Below are 21286 nucleotides of genomic sequence, written 5' to 3'. Positions count from 1 at the left end.
TTTGCTGACTACCATTAAAATCTGAGCATCCTTCAGCCCATTTACAACACAGCTGCGCATGACTAAGAAACAACGAGCTCTGATGGCGGTAACAGACAAGTACAGCTGAAACACAGGATGAAGAATTCTAACAAAAAAAAAAGTAGAAGAGAGAAATAAGTGTCCTTGCCCATTCAAGTTTCCCTATATGACAATCTGTAAAGCTCCAACGTGAGGAGCAACTGTTTTTCTGTATAAATTTTAATTTCAAATAAGAAACTTGTGCCCTACATACCATGATATAAACAAACATCAAAGTAGGCTTCTTTCTTTGCTTTTCCTTTTTAATACATAAAAAAATAAACCTTTCAGAAGGACGTGACCTGTTACTGTTTAACACGCCTAAGGCTGGCATTTATTTTCCATCAGTGAATGTGGGTAAACACCTGGAACACGCCCTGTGTAGACACAGCAGCAGCAAGCTGGCTGGGCAGGAGCTGTCTTTCTTCCTCTCCCTCCCCATGCAGCAGCAGTAAGCCAGGCACTTCAGTCTGGGTATGCAGGTGAGAAGGTGCAGAACAACAGCAACAGCACTTGGAAAGCTCAGGGGGTGCACTTTGGCAAACAGAGTGCTTCCAAGGGCTATTTTGTTTCACAGAACAGCGTTACACATTTTCCCTCCAAGTATCCTTTCTTCACCTAGTCTGCTTTTTCAGCCTGACTCTGCAGCTTCAGCCCTGGCGTTCTGGTCTTGCAGTGGGAGAGCCTCCAACTGATTTTATCCTACTGCCTGGCAAGGCTGACAGCAAAGCACCACCTACCATCTCTCCTATCACCCAAAAAGAGAAGTAAGGCATCTCCAGCTTTTCCCTTTCACTCATCCTGCTCTGGGAGGTGGGGAGAAGAGGGCAGAATGAGAAAAACGTGTCCAAATCGTTCCAGTATTTCATCCATTATATATGCAGATTCATTCAAAGCTTTTGCCATTTAATTCAAAAGTATTCTCTTTCTAAATAAAAATACTTAATATGAAATCCCAGGCTCAAAGCAGTCTATAAAAGCTACTTCATTTAGCATTTACTTTCTATGCCACTCTTTTAAAGATTATTTGTCCTCCAATTTGCCTGATGTACGTACTTCAAAAGAAAAGGTGGCAGAAGTATCCATGATCTATGCATAGCAATGATCTGCTGAACCAAGGTACGGACCCGAAGAAGTAATTTGAGAACAGTTGGTGGAATTTTTGGATATTGTTCTTAAATATTGCTCAAAAAATGAGTTGCACAAACTAGAAGCATCATCACTTACTAACACAGAGCTATGCAGACACTTTTACTGAGGACTGTAATAAGAACTTGTTCATTCTCCTGTTGACTTCAGATGGTTCAGAAGCAAATCGTTGATGATGGCTATATCTAGAAACGCGTGCTTGCATTCCTGCACAGTGATGTAATGCACTTCAGACTACTGCCTTGATCTCATAATCCCATAAGCACATTCAAACAACTTGTTTTATTCACTCAAGTGTGCATAACAGACTCCATGCCTAGCTTCTAAAAGGGGAATGGCAAAGGAGGAAAGGGAGCCAGCCAGACTTCCCAAGAAAAGCTTGTTAGTTTTCATTAAGCTTTAATTTTTCATAGCATTAGCAGAGCACTTATTAAACTTCTGAGGATAATATATATTCCCAGGCCTAAAAATAAAGTCGTCTTTATAAAAAAAATTAACATTTCTTCTTTTCAGGAAAGACAGGTTTGTGTCTGGAACACAGACATTGCCATACAGCTAAAAAAGGTGTAAATGATGTGCCTCAGTAAGTTTCTGGCTCTATCTCCTGTACAGAAGCAATACAATACCCACCTCGAACTCCACCACAACAGGACTGATCAGACTAAAGAATGTGGGTGAAATCTGGCTCCCTGCCTTGCTGGGTACGGTCTGCCTGCTGGAAGCACGAGCAGTTGTTCCGACGTCCGCTCCTTCCCCATATGCTCCCCCGGCGTGCCTGCCATTAGTGTTTAAGTACACGGGGGAAAGCGACTGCCTCATCACAAAAAGAGCCCCCTCTGCACCAGTTCCAGGCAAAGACACAGGCAGAATAATCCCACTGCTGTCCCACAGGGGCAGACAGAGTTGTCCTGCTCACACGAGCAAAGCAAAGTCTAACTGAGGTCGAAGAGAAAAGCACTGCTTTGAACTAGCTTTAAAACCAGTTAAAAATCTTCAGGGCTACAACGGGAGCATGCTAATGACAGATGGTGAGGGAAGATGAATTATTCACGAATGTCACCCCAGGATATTCCCAATTTTTGATTAAGGCAGGTTGGCATAAAGCTTCGAGTGACTTGCTCCTCTTACTCCCTTACTCAAGAACAGTTCCGAAGTGTAAAGCCTTCCTCAGTTACATCAGCTAAGGTGATCTTGAGGAAAATACTACACAGATTTAGGTATCTACAGGGAGATAATAATAATAATAATAATCATCATCATCATCATCATCAACACTGCATAATAATCAACATTGATGGATGGTCATCCAAGAGTTTAAGAGTGGATCTTAACATTACTCTCCCAAACAAGACTAGATATATAAATATTTTTAAACACACAATTTCATACAGAGCTTAAAAAAGCAGTTCATAAACTGTTATGGGAAAGAAGGAAAAAAAGCAATTTTAAATTAACTGAATTTCTTTTCAAATAAGCCAAATTTTTATTATTTACGTTAACACCTGCTATGTCTTCAAAAACATGCAAATAAGGTGAGGTACTGAGGCAAATACGCTGTCTTTACAAGGAAGAATCTGAAGTATTCTGCTTATCAAGCTGACGAATTGGATGAGAATCTCCTTATCATGGCAGAAATCAGGGCGAAGGCTTTGTCACTTCTCCACAGACTATGAAAATACCACTGCTATTTATTTGGTGTTTAGCTTCACAGGTCTGAACTTGTGACTTGGAAATGAAGACCAATGGTATGATTTTAAGCATATGGTGTAAGACAGTCAGGCAGACAAAACTAAAAAAGCTGCCTAGAAGCCTTGAATGGTTTGTTAACCCAAAGGGAAAAGAAAGGGGAAAGAAAAGGAGGAAAAAAAAGGTAGAGATTGAGGAGAAGTATCACTGGAATATCTAGCTAACTAAGCATAATCCTAGTACTGGCTTTAGGCACAGTCCAAACCAGGATTTTTCCAACAGACTGAAGAAGAGGGAGCAAACCTGCAGCTATCAACACTGACATCCACCACACCACTCCAGCAGCACAAGCTGTAGGTCAGACTGAGGTTAGTCCTTAGTCTTTTTTTTTTTTCCTTTCTTTTTCCCCCATTTTCTTTTTTGATGCAGAGGCTACACAGATGCTACTAAAAAGAAATTCAGCACATGATTAAGAATTCTTGAAACAACTCCGCATTCCCTCACTGCTGCGCATGACCGAAACGCACAGATAGAAGGAAGTTCAGATCCATTAGGAACAGCCACAGAATCAAAACAGTCATTATCTCTAGAAACCTCAGCGGCATACATAATAGCAACTCCAGCAAACCAGAAAAACTTCATGGTTTTCCTACGTCCAAAACTTAGTAGATGATAAAGCTGAGCTCAACAAGTTCAGGCTCAAATTAACATTCTCACCCGAACTTCAAAATCCCATCATTAAATTTGCAGCATGAGTTTGGTAAAGGCCAAGGCTCAATACCGATAGCTAGTAACATCTCAGCTTGTCTGGAAATTGATCTTCCACACGAGATAGTTTGACAAATCCCACAGTCGTCCTGCAGGAGCACAGGTGTCACGTCAGTGAAGATCCGTTCTGAATTTAGTTCAACAAAACTAGGGAAAATTGGTCCTCTCCTTGGTAGAAGTGAGGCAGATTGCACTGAAAAGTAATAGTTCTTGACTGCCAAACTTAAGCCCCAGAAAGCTCTTGCAAAGCAACAACCAACAACAAAAAAAGTCACAAAAAACCTTTGAAGAATTTGCCTGTAAATGGCATTCCCAGGCTCCCTATCCCAAGCCTCAAGCAGATGATCCTTTGGTCTTGATCAAAGTGAAGGAGTCCAACAGGCTAGACAAACAGCTTTCAGCTCCAGAATACTGATGTGGAGCTTTCATCTAACTGCTTAAAAAGCTAGCAGTTAAAAACACAGCAGCTGCACCAAGCCACCACCCAGAGGTATCAGAGAAAGTGGATCTGAAAGAATTTCCTGATGAACGTGTGCTACTTCCAGGTTTTGGATGCTGTGACATAAGTAGATTAGAAATAAGTACTGTCAAGGAAATGTGTTTCACTTGTTAAAGAATCTTGCAAAACCTAGAGAGGCAACTTGGAAAGCAGCATCACCTTACAGGAGAGAAAAGAACCAGTCTAGGATCAAAAATGAAGTGTCTTGTTTCAAAGCAAAGTCAGAACGCCGAGTTTTTACAAGACAGTTGCATAAAAGGAAAAAAAAATAATCTCAAGATCTCATACCAGCAGCATTGGATTCAATCCCACAGCAAAAATAAATACAATGCCAGCATTGCATTTTCAGGTGCTGAATGTAACAGCGTATGCAAAACATTTTTTCCAGGTATCTACTGTTCTTAAACTCAAATGAGAGTTCCCAAATTCACAGATTCAAGTACGTTTCCTATGGACATTTTGATTCCTCAAGTACTAATTAGTGTTTTTTTTTTTTTTAAAGTATGCAGCTCTGAACTATATCACCTGCTACCATAAGTAAACTGAGGACCAAAGTACAAATCCTTGCATCACTGGAACATGCTCACCCTTGTGAATATTCTATGAGAAATGCTAAAAACATCCGAGGTCTTGGTCCACTAGGAACAGAGTGTTCTTGGTGTGTGTCCCAGCAGCCTGCACATGTATTTATTTTCAATTCTGCACATAAGCTTTGTGGGACATCACTATGAATGAGTTATACATCATTAAAGAAGCTTTCAGATCCAGTAATCAAGCACAGGTAGACAATATCGGGCTAAATTACACGGGTGTTCTTTACAGCCCATCCTCAGAGATAAACTACTGACATGGGCAACGGTTAGAAATCTTAATTACTTCAAAAGCTGAAAATTGGCAGGGAACCAAACAGGATCATTCACTGGAATTAAGGATGCAAAGCACTGGAACCATCGCAATCTTGACACAGTTACAGTCTTCCAAGGATTCAGGCTGGAGGTTTACGTTAACGTTTCAGAGTATCTTGTTATAGAAACCTAGCTATAGCTAGGCAGTTTCAAAAACGTAACACCACTAAGGTGTTACTCAAAAATCAAGCCTGGAAAGCAGTAATTATAGCTTTTTAAATTGTTATTCACAAAAGGAATAATGAAATTTATCTAACTTGCTCAACTTGTTGCTTTCGTGAATAAACACCCTCCAGGAACCACTTCTGAAGGATGTCTGCACATGACTTCAGAGGGGCCAGCTCCATAGGCACCAGAGAATCATTACTTTTTGGGTGAATGCAAAAAGAAAAAAAAAATGGTGCTAGATTCTCAGCCAACCTAGGCAGCCAGGGATCTGTGGGAATCTTCTGGACCTGCATCATCAGAAATGGTCTGATATGTGTGGAGCTGATGACCTCAGAAGATCAAAGATGCTGGCTGGAGACCTGACAATGCTCAATGGATAGTCACAGCCCAGGTAATATTGGAGTACGGAATAAAACCCACTGTGAAATTCTACTTCAGAGCCTACCAGCTGTGCTGACACAATTTACTTGGCCAACCCAGCAACTGTAACTACTCCTGAGAAAGGACACTAAGCCATTCAAAGATTTATGAGGTATCAAATTAATTTTGTTTGGTCTTCGGTATCAAGCTTTGTTGAATTATTTGATTCATTTAGTTGGATATAAAATTCTGGATATAAAATTGTCTTAAACCTGATGCTATGGCTGTTTAAACTGTGCATACTGCACCTTCAACAAGTGGCTTAGAGTAAATTAGGCTAGACACACAGCATGAGACACAGTTGATGAGAATTGTATAGGCATTCATCCACTTCTAGTGTGCAGTACACCTGCTGAGAGCATCCAACCTTGTCAGGAAATGCAGAAAACATTCATATCTTTAAATAAACGTCACTAAATACATGAGGTACAGTAAGGTTCCTGGTACTGGACTGATCTGGAATCACATACTGTTTTGGAGCCATACCAGTAAACAAACTTACTCCCACACCATCCTCATGACTTTGTTGGTAAGTGCCAAAGGCTCAGCAGCCACTAAGGTCTTCCTATAGACCTCAGCACTGGACACAAGTCCCTTAAGAGCTGCTAGAACCAGAGACATTACATATGGTTTACATATTCTTGTTATTTTTTTGAAGACTTGAAAACACATGGACATTTCTTCTGTGCTCTTCTGACTAAAGAAACTTTCTAACTACGTTGAATTAGTCCACAAAGAGGAGGAGAAAAATAACAACAACAAATCCTTAAAATGACATCAAGAAGTGCAATTACATTGCTATACTTTTGGTACTTAGAAGATGAAAACACAGGGTGGATAACTTCTCCTTTTTAGTGTTCTCCAAAAGTAGAGGACGACAGAAAAGGAAGTGGACTTTCACATGTAGCAGATTCAGGGTACTAATAAGGACGCTATTAAAAAAAAATCTTTCCCAATCAAAATAAAACTTCCCCAACTGAAGTGGAATAATATGTAGTGGGAGATTATGCTGATTACTTGGAAATTCATTAAGCAAACAGGTTTAACCAGAGATGTTAACTGTCATTAACTGTCATGGCATTAAATCTATCTATCTATCTATCTATATATATATAACTTTGAGGTAAGTTGTGTATTACAGAATGCGAAATGGTTGTGCTTATGCACTACAGATCCTTTTTTTTAAAAAAAAAATAAAAAATCTTCCCAGCTAGGACTTCTTTCTGGGACCTTAATACTAAATAATGACCTTCCTAGATTTCATAGCAATTTCATTTCATATACTTCCGTTTTATATGAAGTTTAAAACATACATACACTTTTGTTTCATAGTCCTTCCAAGCTTTATCAAAGGGTTTTTTCAGGTCCTGTCAAAAACAAAGAGAAATAATAATGCAGTTACTTATTTACATGAAAAATACTGTAGATCTAACTATGAATCTTTGCCTTTTGCAATGCCTACTAGAACAAGGAATTTTGCTTGTTCCTGCACAACTCACCTCAGGACTGTGTAAAAGTAATCCTGCACATAGGATTAATACATTCAGATTTTTAAAAGCATCTCTAAGAGTTAATGTGAGCTAGATCTTTCAACAATTATGGAATTAATTAAAGCAGCATTTGATTATTTTCTCAAAGCAGGGGCATGAAGCTACACTGTATGAAGTGCACTTCTTCTGAGACAGAAAAATAGAAGAACAAGAGGAGCGAAATGTGGTAACTAACACAGAGGTCATAAGCATATCTTAATAAATAATCTTTTAATTCTCCAGTATCTTACAGAGGCCATTTTTAGTCTGTACATTTTCGTTCTTCCTTCAGTGTCTTAGAACAATAGCTGCCAGTTGCTTCCTGTTTGCTCAGTAGTAAATGAAGCATAAGCCAAAGAAGTTTGTTGGCTATAGGCTTTGAAAGTTATTATAAACATATCATCGTCTGAGCTCTAAGTTATTATTATTTCAAATAGGAAATACCCTCAGGGCACAAGTAGGTTTAGTCTTTGTTAAGAAAAATGCCATGCTCATTCAGCATAACGCGCATTTCTTCCAAACCTGTGAAGTTCCAGGTTTGTTTAGAATGCTAAGGAAATATATTAATGAAAATCCTTTAAAACACTATCCCCCTTCAACTAAGTAAGCATCTGTAAATTTACAGTTGTTACACCTCTTTCTCTGCTTATCTTCTGTATCTCAGAACTGCTTTTAAAGCCTCCAAATGTTTTGTATATGTAGTCACAACAGCATGCTGTATGTGAAACCACAGATGGAAGGGATGACTCAATAATAAAAATGTATCCTCTTGTTTATTAAGCTAAAAAGATTAAAATCAAATAAAATTAATGTATTAGCTAAGTGTATTTATTATATTAATGATAATTTTACACATAAATAATATAAACATACCCCTTTTACTCCTTTCAGATCTCCCTTCAGCAAGCTGTCCAACGGAAAAGTGATTATGTTGTTCATATTCTGAATCTGTATACAAGAAGAGTACAGCAAAATATTTTAATATATTTTAATGCAGGATGTGTGTTGCCTCAGTTCACACATTTCAAAAAACTTCAGTAAAAAAAAATTCCGATGTATTCTTTTCCAAATGATACTTTATGAAGACACTTATCAGTACAAGCAGTAATCAAACAGAGGCAACACCAGTTAATTAAACTTTCTCTGCAAACACCGTAACCCAAGCCAGCAGGAAACCTGCTGCTGATGCAAGTACCTCATCCAACAGTGACTGCAAAATAAGCCCACTGTTTTTAACACTGCCTGATTTCACCGTTTAAATCATATCAGAACAATGACACCATTTTTCTGCGTTTATGTCTTAGTTCATGAGGATGTTTTAGATGTTTTAGATCAATCTTGTTTATTTTGCAGTCTCTTCAGGCCCATTCCATAACATATATTTGCTACTCTCACACAATATGGTGTCTTATTCTGACAGAAGCTAAGATGAAGGACTCTGGCCTTTAAAATACCACTATTTAAATATTTTGCCTGTGTTCTTAAAAGGTAATATATTTACAATTGACCTATCAGCATATGCTTTTGATTAAGGATTTTATGAGGTTTTGTGTTAGCAAGTAATTCAAGAGCAAGCAAGTAAATTAAGATTTTATTTTTTCATCTTGGATTAAAGAGAAAAAAAAAGAAAGTCATAGTTCTAGATAAAGTATCTGTACCATAATATTTTGATAAGGGCAAAGACTGAAGAAAAACAGTATGAATAATACAATGAGTAGCATACACCAGGAAAAGAAACACTTCATTTCCAATCCTTCATGATTCAAGGACAACGTTCAAGGTCTGGGTCGTAATAGCTAGGCATGGGGTTTAAATTGTAACAACCTGACCAGACTGCACTGAAGACTAATAGAGTATTTTAGAATCACATTATGGAAAGAAAATCTGATTAACTTTTACAGCAGTGTGGCGAAAGTTGCCTTGGGGTGGGTTTCTATATATATATATATATATATATTTATTTTTTTTTTTAATGTGACTTTTTCAAGAAAGAGTATCAAAAGTCTCATTTAGCATAATCCAGCAGGAGAAGGAACAACACTAACGGGAACACCAAGAAAAAAATACTGCCAATTGTGACACTTCGGCCTCCCCAAAATGGAAAATACAAAGGATATTTATCAGCCTACAGTTATTTGGTGTCCTCACTAGAACAAACCCCTAAGCATGAGAGCCAGTGGTCCTCATGCCCAGTGATGCTCAACAGCTATTGAAAACATGCAAACAAACATGCAAATCCCCACCCTTTCTCTTCAAAAAAATGCTGTTTTACTGTATTTGCTTGAAATTTCAGCCAGCAACCAAAGAGAAAAAGAACATACATAAATTTTAAAGCTTAAAAGAACAGAGAAGATTGAAGAAATAAAGAAAAGCTGGTTTACTAAGTCACCACAATAAATCCCATTTCCCCTCCTCCACCCTACTTCTCCCAGAAAGAGCTGCGGGACTCAACCCCAGCCTTTTACAATCAACAAGTTAAATTCAAACTTTGTGTTTGTTTTTAAAATAATTCCTATAAAAACTGAACGAGCAACATCTACACATGCTTAGCTGGCAGGGCTGGAAACCATGCCCTTCACAAGTTCTCAACAGCTCTACAACATCCACATACCAACATAATCATAACAAGAACAATATAATCATGTCCAAAGTTAATAAAATTGTATGTTACGGATAGAAGAGATAAAAAAGCAGCTTAAATCACCCCAAAATCAGGTAAAACATAAAAACGTCTATAAGAAGATAGATGAAACACATGGCCCTATGGACACGGACATCCAGAACAGCTATCCAAGAGGAGAAGCAGAAAGAGGTTTCATTTATGTTCTCATCCCGTGCAAGAGTTTCTACAGTGTTATTCTACTTCATCGCTATGATGTAGCCAAAAGGTCTAACCTAAAGCTCAATGCCTTCACAGCCTCCATTTAATTATTCTTCAAATTCACGTAATCAGGCAAAAACCAAGAGTAAGGCATTTCTCAGCAGCAGTTTCAGGACAAGAGTTTTTTCCTTAAACCAGAAAAAGAGCAGACCAAAAACTCCAGAGCTCCAAAAGCAACTCTAAAAAAAAAGACTGGGAACAAAAAACCATTCTTTTATAAAATATGGAGAGTGTTTGCCCGTTCAGGTGAACTCCTTCTGTGGGCTACTACCTGTATGTTGTTATCAGCCCAGTGTACTTATTCCCTGTGCTCCTGCTTTCCTTGCACCAAATGTGAACATACATAACGTGTGACCTTGTCATTATTAGCCTAGTTAGATGAATCACACTTGTTGGTATTTATAAATCAGCAAGCAGGATACAGAAGAACGATCTTACATTTCTCCCTCTTTCCTGAGAAGCTTAAGCTGAACTACAGAAAAATATACACTCATTTTTGGCACACGGGGAAGCACTAATACGCTGCAGCTCCTTCTCTGCGTGGACACAGAGAGCTAAATGTATACAGCTGCTTCTATCGATTATTTAAGTTTCAAAATGTTTTTTAAAAGAGACATGCATGAAGGTGCAGGAAAGCTTCAGAGAAATTAAAGCCATCCTGTGTCAGAGGAACACTGCAGGTTCCACGTGTTGTTTTCTCTCTCAAGAGAGAGAAGAAAGAAATAGTTGACCTGGTTTCCACTTCCAACACTGCCGCTTTGGCAGACTCACCGTTTTCCTCTGACGGTTTCCAGCGAGCTAAGATGACAGAGACGGGATAATAAATTAAAACTTCATAACTTGGAGAAAGCTCAGAGGAGGAGGAGGAGAAATGGCAGGAGGGAGAATGTAAAAATAAACAAAGCCGCAGCTGCCAGAAGTGATGGCAGAGGCAACAGACAGGCCAACGTTTGCAGAGCGGAAAGAAGTTTTTCAAGTAGTTTAAGAGCCTATGGCCAAACACCGGAGTTGTTCCTTTGCCAGCACTCCTATTTATTTTAATGAGGCTTTTTCAGCACAGCTCTGGATACCAGCGCCTGCAGTCCTTCAGTAGGTTGTGTTGTTTTCTAAATCCAAACCAGAAGGAAAAAAAAAAAAAAGGAAAGTTAACACAGAGTGCATCTTCGGATATTTTCAATCAAACTAAAATTCAGATGCTTGCAGGACATCTGACACGACTCCCATCATGTTACTAAACTCTAGACGCCTCCCTTGTATTCGGTATGGGCTTCTCAACCACCACCTTGGGTGTTTTGAAGTGATGGTAGGATTGCCTGCTGATAGGAAAGTTATTTATTTTTTGTTCTTTTCTTTTTCTTTATGGCAAGTACCACTGCACCGAATACTTCCCAATAGTTTTCCCAGCGATGTGTGCTTTAGGGGGACAGGGCCATCAACGTGAGCAGGGAAGGAGTGAAAACCCAAACAGACACTAGAGATGAGATGAAGTTTGAAGTTTGAGCTTTCAGCATCTAACCACTGCAAACATAAAAATTTTCAAATTTTTGCAGCACAAACTTAGCTTCATACCATGCCATGCTCCCATGCATGGTGCTGCTGCCACACAGAACTTGTGAACAACCACTGTACCACCCATAATACCCAGGCTACACACTGGGACCTTCTCCATTAGGAAATGAAAACATAAAAACAGGAAATCCATATTTTTTCATATATTCTTAAAGGCATAAAGCGTAGAAAAGGAAGAAAAGCCTTGAGGTTATTCCAGCCTGCCTTCCTTGGCAGCGGAGAATTCCCAACTGCACACTTTCTAACCTAGGTTAAAACATCTTCCGCTCCTTTCTACGGACCACTTCATCTAATATTTTTCACAGCGAGATCCCATTTACATGCAATTTATTAAGTTCCCCTTCTGCAAGCACTCAGCTATCTTTGCGCCAAACCATACACTACAACTCTCCTACGCTTCCTTCACAAATCAACCTCTTCGAGCCCTGATCAGTTTTTTGTTACTGTCCTCTGAGTTTCTTCCAGTTGGATCAATATCTTTTTGGCAAAGCAATACAGATAAGGATCCAGACGGAGCTGAACCCATGCCACGTAAGGAGGAATTATTACTCCTTGCTTTTCCTAGCACCTATGACAAAAAGGTCTGTTGTGATGACTGTACTTTCATATCTCACTGCAAGAGCAAGCTTTAATATCTCTTTCAAAACCTACATTAAATTTTACATTACTTTCTGGTTATTTCAATCTTTGTAGACCTTTAGATAATTCTGTCTTCAGTAGTTCCTAAAGATAATTTTTAAAAAGACTGAAAATGGAGATCAGCCCTCACATTTCCATATTTTTCTTGGCACACCCTCCATGATTTAGAATACTATGCTGTAAATTCTTCTTTTTAGAAAGACGTCTGTAAATCAAACAGCACTCTTCATTTTTTTTTTTTCACCCCTCTCAGGTCCATGTGCAGGACCTTGCACTTGGCCTTGTTGGACCTCAGGAGGTGTGCACAGGCCCACCTCTCAGGCCTGTCCCGGTCCCCCTGGATGCCATCTCTTCGCTCCCGCGTGTTGACCACACCACACAGCTTGGTGTCATGCAAACCTCTTGAGTGGGCAACTTGATCCCACTGCCCAACGACGATATTCCCCATACTATATGCATTTCCATACAGGCATATAAGTTGGGCCACTGACGAAGCTGACTTACTGGCTGGAATTCCTTTGTGCTGCTCTTTAATCATCAATCTTCAGTCATCAGTCTTCACACATGATACCCCAAAAACTCATGTATATGTATCAATAGCTTGTTTTATTTACTTTACTAAGACAAAACAAAATACTTTTGTGAAGGATCAGACACCAAATATATTTTTAAAACCTTGGGCTGACCTATTACGCCAGAGAAAAAAATCAGGGCATAAAATTCTGTAAGTTCATTATATGGTACAGAAAAGATATTTCCTTCAGTTTTTATTGGTTACCTTTTGTATTTAAGCAAATCTCCTTTCTTTTTACAGTTACAAAAAGAAGTAAAATAGGAGCATATGGTCAAAAAATAAAATAATATAAAAAAGTCTATCAATGTTTTCCATTTTTCCTGGCAAAAAATCCAAGAATTATTAATAGAAAAACTTCTCACATGGAATCTCTTCCTTCCAGCTACACAGTTGAGACAGCAAATTCCAGTCTTCTCAATTCAGCATGAAAATGAAAAATAACGGACAGGAATATGTAGAACAATAACAAATACACAAAATGGCATTTGTTAAATAGCCACTTCATTTTCACAAATCAAATCTCTCTTCAGGGAGTGCTGACAAAGACAACACGAAATTACAGATTTTATTTCCTCCTGGCTGAGCAGTCTAAGAACGGGATTAAAGGAAAAAAAATATTTATGCTGTGTAGTATTTCTCATAATAAAGACTAGCATCTTTATCACTTGGCACTAAATTTCGTAGAAGACAGAGTAATTCACGCTATAAGCAAGTGCCATACAAATTTAACCTACCTGGGAACTGTCAGAGCAACCATTCTGTCAAAAATTAGCACCAAGGTTACCATCAGTAAGACAAATGTCCAAGAAGCAATACTGTATGTGCCACAAAAAGTACTGTGCTAGCTGTAAAAATGCCTCCTTTACTTATTTTTCACTACCAAAAAAGACTTTTTAATTGATCTCATCCAAAGGAAGTTCAAAGACCACTTATAGCTTGGTATTGGAGCTATGTCTAGAGAAAAAAATTGCAGAGCTTACCATAAACAGATCAAAGCAATGTGTTAGGTTAAAGTGAGCAGTTACAGGGGCCTGATATGCAATAAACATCAATTTATTTCTTCTCCTGAAGAAGTTCTATAAATCATTTCAAATTTGAAGAACCAGAGATCTTCAAAAAAGAAGTACGGCAAAACACACATAAAAACCCCAAACATTTCCAAGACCCAAACTTTAATTTAAATAGTTTATAGCTGAATAATTTGATTGCAAGAAAAAAAGAAACTTTTCAGATTTTAATGAAATATTTTAAAACATTAATGCTGTGATAAGTCCCAGAAAACATCAAAGTCTTTTGAGAAACCTTTAAAAATACTAGAGAAAAGAAGACCTAAAAAAAAATCTGTTAAAGTAGAACAACTTGATCTTTCCTTTACCTTACTGATGACAAGTTTTAAAGAAATTCTGCTTTCTGCAGAAGCACGTCAGAGCTCCAGCTCTAAATGCCACCCAGACCAAGAGCTGACAGAACACATCAGCTTCCAGAAATAAAATCAAAATACATGACAAAGCAAAACTTGACAGTAGCCCTTAAGCTTTGCCAGTGTTAACAGCTTTGGCATCTGTTCCAGTCTGAACACGTCCTCTCACTTCCCTGCACATTCCCCACTCGTTTCAGCTGGAGTCTTCTGTGAAAATTCAGTGTCCTACGAAACTTCAGGGACAGGTCTGTTTAAAACAATACCTTTCATACTCTGTTATTTTTGTTTCTTAAACAGCAGCAGGTTATATATCACAAGCTACGTTTCTGATGAAACTACAACCAAAATGTGTTGGGTGCTATATGGAAAGACTGGAGAAGAGGAGTGTTTGTACTGCCAACATGCTTCAGGCACTCAGAGTTGGATACTTCACAACCCTGTGAGAAAGCATGGGGCTTGTTTCACATATGGCTGTAATTATTTAAAAAAAAATCCAAATTATTTCCAACTACTAGCTGGGACTTTTTATGCTAGTCAATACCCTTGTAATCTCTTGGAAAATTAGACCTACATCAGTCAACTTTTGCACAGATATTTGAAGCAACCAGAGTTACAAACAACTTATTCCAGTGGTATTAATTTCTAATAGGCAAAGTTATAGAAACCAATAATTTCGTTTTATAATTCTTTCCTAATTTTGTAATTCTTGTTTATAAGTATGGTATTTTGGAGCAATGATTAAAGTTCTGTTTCCTGGCTTTATATATACATACACACACACACACAGATGCACACATATATATTTTCTTTTCAGAGGGAATTATTCCTAAAGAAAAAAAAAAAAGACACTAAATTCAAGGTCCATTACATTCATCTATTTCTTCAGTTTTCCCTTTCAGTTTCTGTTTCCAGGAGAAACCAAAAACTTCAAATCTCGACAATATGAAGTACATCAGGGAAGAGCAGAACCTTACAGAGACCTAACCTTCACCAGACATATCTTTTTAAGAGAGAAGATGCCAACGTTGTGGAAGTGTTAAGAAAAACAAAAATGACATCATGTGTATGTAAAACTATTGTATACTTCAAAAACAGAAAATCAGAGCCACAAATTGAGGAAAAACTGAAGATTTAGCTGCTACCTCACAACTTATTCTTTTCTTATATATATAAACTGAAGCAAATACTATACATAGTTTATAGTATTAAAGCAGAACATAGGAAAAAAAAGATTCAGGAAGATCCTATGGAGAAGACAAACAAAAAGTTATGTCTTGGATAAGACAAACTTAATAAGCTGCATCCCACTTCCTATAGACATATATTCTATTTTTATTTTGCTTTGATGTTTGTGGAAGAAAAGTTATTCTTGTCAGAATTTTTTGGCAAAGACTATAATTACTGTTTTTGGGAGGACAAACACTTAAGATTTTTTTGGTAAATCTTCAACACTTTTTGGCTTTTGAAAGTCTTCTTAAAATACAATATATTAAAGTTTTTTTTTTTTTTTCTGGGGAGGGGATGCAGCTTTTAGTAGATTGCTTTTTAAAACCACACAAACATCACATTTCACAGATTCATTTGTCTAATGAAGTCACCACATTGCAATTAATATAATAGAGAGGGGCTTTTTAGTCAACAGAAGGTATTAATCAGAAAACCCACTCCATTTCCCCTCCCTATGAGCAGCCTACTGCTGTGCAAGAGACTACTCAGGATAAATGACTGACTCGCACTCGATAAGGATCCTTTTATGACAGATAATCTCAGATCCTATTTGTACATCCAGAGATATTCAAATCAATACGACCAACGTGAAATACATTTCACTACAGATAAACGCATTTGGGGGGCAGTCTCTCTCTCCTCAGTATCATGATTGAGTAAAAAGAGGACAGCATCAGGGAACAAATGGGACTGCCCTAAATCACATCAGCTGGAAACATTCCCCAAAGAACTGATTATGACCAGCTGGCTGTGAACTAGACATTTGGTCTAGATTCACAAAAGCATCTCATCTGTCTACATCCCATTGATTCAGCAGACAAACAGGCTTTGAAATGTTTGTATCAATCTGGATCATCTCCCTTTCCTTGCTCCTAATTTGCTTCCTACTTTAAGAGTTCTGTGGCTCTATGCAGTTCGGGACTTGTTCAGACATAGCTCTAGCTAGTAGCATGGAGAATCACAATCTGCTCTGCTTGTGCCCTCTGATTAACGTGAAATTGAGGCTGAAAATTCTCCATTCATAATTAAAATTCCGTTTCTTCCATTTGGCTCCATCCCATTTTGCTCAGTAAGCCAGTAAAACTTTTAAGTCTTTTAAGTCTTACTGGCTTCAGTTACAGGACGGGTCCCCAGTGGACACTATGGTCATTATAGCATTACATTCCATTTCTTCTCCCTGACCCTCTTCTCTGAGGAGCAAGAGACTCTCTCTTCCAGGGACACTAAAACGTCCCTTTATAATAGTGTGAAAAAGTAAAGAAAAAGCAATGTCAAAGCAGAGTAAACCCAGTTGGATTTTACTCGTTTCACATTTTTAAAGCAGTTTTGTACGTGCACTTTATAATACGTTATAAATATTTTGTTGTGGGAAGCATTTAGACGTGAGAATTATTGGAAGATTTTTTTGTTTTTGTTGTTTGTTTTTGAGATTTGAAAGGAGAAAGGCTAAGACATGGGATGTTTCCCTAAGCCAAGATTACTTTTTTTAATGTAATATTTATTTATTTATAATGTAATATTTATTTATTTATAAAAATGGTGGTTACTAAAACACAAATCATTGTCAACTTGAAGAGCTGCTGGAATTCAGAAATACAGGACCTGTAATGCCATTACAAAGGCAACATTATTCTGCAAGCAAAATACTTACCAAATTTTTGAAGAGTGCAGTTAATTCCTTTGTAAACACAGAAAATTTTAAAAATGCTGTTCCCAAATCTGGGTCATCCCTGCAAACACAGTTGCCTCCAAATTTCTCCAGTGCTTGTGTGTACTGTTCTTCATTTTCCACATGAGCTTCAAAAAGAGCAAAACAGGAACATACAGTCAGAGGATAACGGGTTATAAAAAGTACAACTAAATTAAAAAACAAAAAACTTTTCAGAAGTTCATTTAAGTGCTGTGTGCTGAACAAAGAATCAGAGGTGATCAGGTGTATTGCCAGAGTCCTGAATCCCTGCAAGAGCAGGCGATACAGTGGTAATCTGAAGCAAATCCCAGCAGTTTGCATTCACCGTGTGCTGACTGAGTTCTCAGGGCAGTTCATGACCACCAGGTTCCCTCCTGAGACAACAGAACCACAAGCTGTGCCCCAGAAGCTGAAGCCTAACGGAGAGGACAGGCTCTGAAGACAGGTTGCACCAATGCAATTCATCCAGCACCCACTTTGTGGGTTGTGAGGTTATTCACCCGAGGGAGTTGTTATGAAATCTAGGCCAAAGCAGGTTCCCCTAATACAAATCCAAGGGAAATCTGAGGGGTCTCAGTCATATCTACTTCTAGCATACAAGGTCAGCGTGGACAGACATTAAAAAAAAAAGCCTGACAACATGGCCTGGGGAATAAAAAAGAATTCTGAACCCAAACTTTGTGACCAAGTTAAGCTCAAACACATGGGAAAAGCTTTCTTCAAGTTGGCACCTGAGAAAGTTAACGTTGCCTACTTCTTATTCTAGCTCTGGCAAATTTCTAGTGCTTCAAAAGAAGTTGAAAAAAAAAAAAAGCACCCTGGAAAACAAATTATGCATGAATAAGAACAAAGCATCCTTCATGGCCATTACATGAAACCAGCAGAAACCATGAAGACTATTTAGAGAAGATTAATTTTAGTTCAAACAAGCAATGATCCAGTTTAATTTCAGGCCCATTTGTATATGTCAGCATTTTAATATCCAAAGGATTCGTGTTGCAATGTCCTTTCTTCAAATTTCTATGAATTCATTACACAACCTGCTAAATAAACCTAGCAGGCTCCAGCTTCCTAAGCCGCCTGTCTGATCCCACAGAGATCCTGTGAGCCTGTTCAGACTCTCAGAAACCTGTTGTATTGTGGAAATACAGTATCGGAGCTGGTACTCCAAAAGTCCACCTGAAGAACAGGTAATGGTCTTTTTTTTATTATTTTTATTTTTTTATTTTTATTTTTTTTTATTTTATCCACAGCACCTGCCCCAAAATACTCTCCATGGACTCTGGTATCTTCCTGATAGGCTTTAAATGTTTTCTTACCAACAGGTTTGGAATCTATCAAATAAATAAATAAATAAAAACCTGAGCCAAGTTTGAGGCTTTGAGGGCTTTCTTTAAATAAGAAACTAAATTATGCACAAACTGGGATCCCTATCCAAACTTCTACACTCTAAATGGTTTCTAAACTCATACACTTAGAAAAAGAACAGGTGCACTTAATACTATTGAACCTACACTAAAAACAAACAGCAAAACGAAAACTGTGCTCTTATGAGTGCAGGGCCACATTTTTTTTTGTTAAAGGGAACTTCAAGTGCTGGCAAGTGGCTGGGTTAGCAATATTTCTGCTGCTGGAAAAGAAACGCCTTCCAACTTTAATTGTCAAGATTGGGCAACGTGATCTTAAAAACTATCAAGGTACTGATTTATATGCAAAAATGCAGTAGTTTTCTACAATACTCTAACAAGTACACTGATTAGCAGGCATAGTCAGGCACCCAAAAAGTGCCCCCCAAATGAAACAAAACAACAGAATACAGAGGGTCAAATGAATATGTGCCATGGATGACACAGCTCCATCCAGATGAATCCACGAGCCAAAAACTGGCTTCATTAGTTCAGGCAAGAAGGAATTTCCTTTCAATTAGCTGATAAGAATTATGCCAGAGTTGAAGTTCTTGTTATAACCTTGTATCTGCACACCAACCCGCCCACAAGATCTGTCAGACATTGGTGGCTCTCCAAGACTGCTGGGCACAGCTATTTTGCATATAATATAGGTTTTGTCAGCTCTAATTGCTAGGAGCTGCAAAGGGAGAATAAAACCCAACAAAATGATGTTTCTTGCTGCTGATGGCCCACAAAAACAAAAGCTTCATTTATTTTTTTCAAAGAAGATAAACGCCATGAGACTGGGGCACATCTAAACAGCGTACACAGCAATAGTTCTTGGTGGTTTTATTTTGTGTCAGAGAAACGTCTGACTTTGTATGTTAGGACAACAACGCTGCAGCTCGTCAGCTGTCTCTTGCCATGAAATTCTCAACACACATAAACGGAAGCCATCAGGAACAGCAGAGCCAAAGTAGCTTCTTACTGCTACCAAAAAGGGTGATTTCACCCCTCAGTGGCCGTGGATCATACACCTTGCCATTTCAGGTGCTCTTCTAACCCCAGTTAAGTTGATTTCACGGCACGTGCAACTTGATGCAAGCACCGAGGGATCTGTCCTGCAGCAGGGGTGGCAGGAGGCACAGGTAGCCCTCATCAGGGGGAAGGAGCTCCCATTTGGAGCAGTAAGATATGACAGGTTCAGCTATCTCACAGAATTTCACCCTTACTGATCTCACTATTATTTAGCCAGTTCAAGATTGCTATTTCAAATGTAATTTTTTATTTTCTCAGTTCCCCATATAACTCTTTCTGATTCAGGGAGATGACTGACTGACTGAGATGATCTTCCAGTTTGACCAATACAGGTGAAATATAGACTACAAGGAATTGTTATCTACTTACCCAGACCAGATAAGTTTATGGCTTTGACAGATTTCTTCATTTTATAGAGAACAGTTCGGTCAACATCCAGAGCCTGAAAGAAAAGAGAAATTTGAATGTAAAATACCGGACTGGCCTCTGGTAAACCCATGCCCTAGAAATCTTCTGTACTTACAACACCGTTAAGTTAATTTAATTTCTGTAATTATTAACTTACTTGCAAGCTGCTCCCACTCCTATCCACCAACCTGTTCTGTCCCCTTGTCCACAGACACATCTTCCCTCTTTTACTGGTGACCAGATTCACTTATACCCAGCACCACCTGGGTTTATTAATATTTCAAAATGGAAGTATTTATACAGTATCTTCTTCTGTTCAATTATTAAAGAGGCTTACTCGAAATAGTTTCAGCCCATCGTATGTTTTGACATATGATGCTGAAGAAACAAGCAGTATCACTTCTCCAGGCAGAATATTAAAAATGGAATTTAATTTCAGTTTTCCTGAATAATTTAGTTAATTAATTGCACTCCCGACCATGCAAACTCTGTGACTGCTGTGCTGAGCAAAACAAATTGCATCTCTCTCAAAAATACAACTTGGTCTTTCACACATTTTGTCACTACACAAGGCTTTACCAACACAACATAAGATTCAAGTTTAAATCCCGTTAGACACAAAGAAGTGGAAGCAAGCGACCATTTTGCTTACTGTAGTGAAATATGGGCAGACCCAAAATATACAATTGTTCTGGAACAAAGAGGCAGAATTATGGTTATGCAAGTGAAATTTTGGAAAAAAAGAATGAAAGAAAACACAAAACCGTGAAGCTGCAAGGAAATTTACATATGAATTGCAGAGATGATGCCTTTAGACCTGACTGAAGAACAATACCGAACACAACAGATCGCGTTATGCCAAGAGCTGTTTAGCATGATACGTGCTAAAGCAGCCAACAAGGAGCACCAAACCCGCTGCAGCTTTCATTCAAAGGGTTTCGGTGAATCACAGCAGCAACAAACATGACCCGCTGTTGGTGTACTGTTAATCATTTGTCTAAGACAAATGATGCAGAAAAGCCAGTCCCCAGGAACCCAGCCAACTATTTTAATGTACGGAGTGTAAAAAGAAAGATCCTCCTTCAAATTTAAGGTAGCTTTCTTAAAATGCAGCCGTTCAGACCTGGGCAATGCCTCTGGAGCATTCAGTGGACACCCACAGGTCTAGGTGTTGCCTTCCCATTACCCTCAGTGTCACAGTACTGCTATGTCCATTACAAGTTTTACCTTCACCGTTTGCACCTGAAACTTCTTAGCAGAGCCACCAT

General features: G+C 38.4%; 1 protein-coding gene across 3 annotated transcripts in view; it reads right to left on the bottom strand.

Moving 5' to 3' along the window:
* ASAP2 (ArfGAP with SH3 domain, ankyrin repeat and PH domain 2) overlaps window positions 1-21286 on the bottom strand; it is an 84274-nt gene that overhangs the window by 42938 nt on the left and 20050 nt on the right. For all 3 annotated transcript variants that reach the window (XM_082758060.1, XM_082758061.1, XM_082758062.1), the window contains exons 2-5: window positions 19980-20052; window positions 17146-17291; window positions 8058-8132; window positions 6973-7022 (exon numbers count right to left, since the gene is read on the bottom strand). In XM_082758060.1, the coding sequence (XP_082614186.1) occupies window positions 6973-7022; window positions 8058-8132; window positions 17146-17291; window positions 19980-20052 (344 nt within the window). The remainder of the gene's footprint in view (window positions 1-6972; window positions 7023-8057; window positions 8133-17145; window positions 17292-19979; window positions 20053-21286) is intronic.

This window comes from Aythya marila, assembly GCF_965140915.1.
Source record: "Aythya marila genome assembly, chromosome: 3".
NCBI classification, from domain to species: Eukaryota; Metazoa; Chordata; class Aves; order Anseriformes; family Anatidae; genus Aythya; species Aythya marila.
Note: the sequence above shows the minus strand (reverse complement) of the source record. Positions and strands in the feature narration are given on the sequence as shown.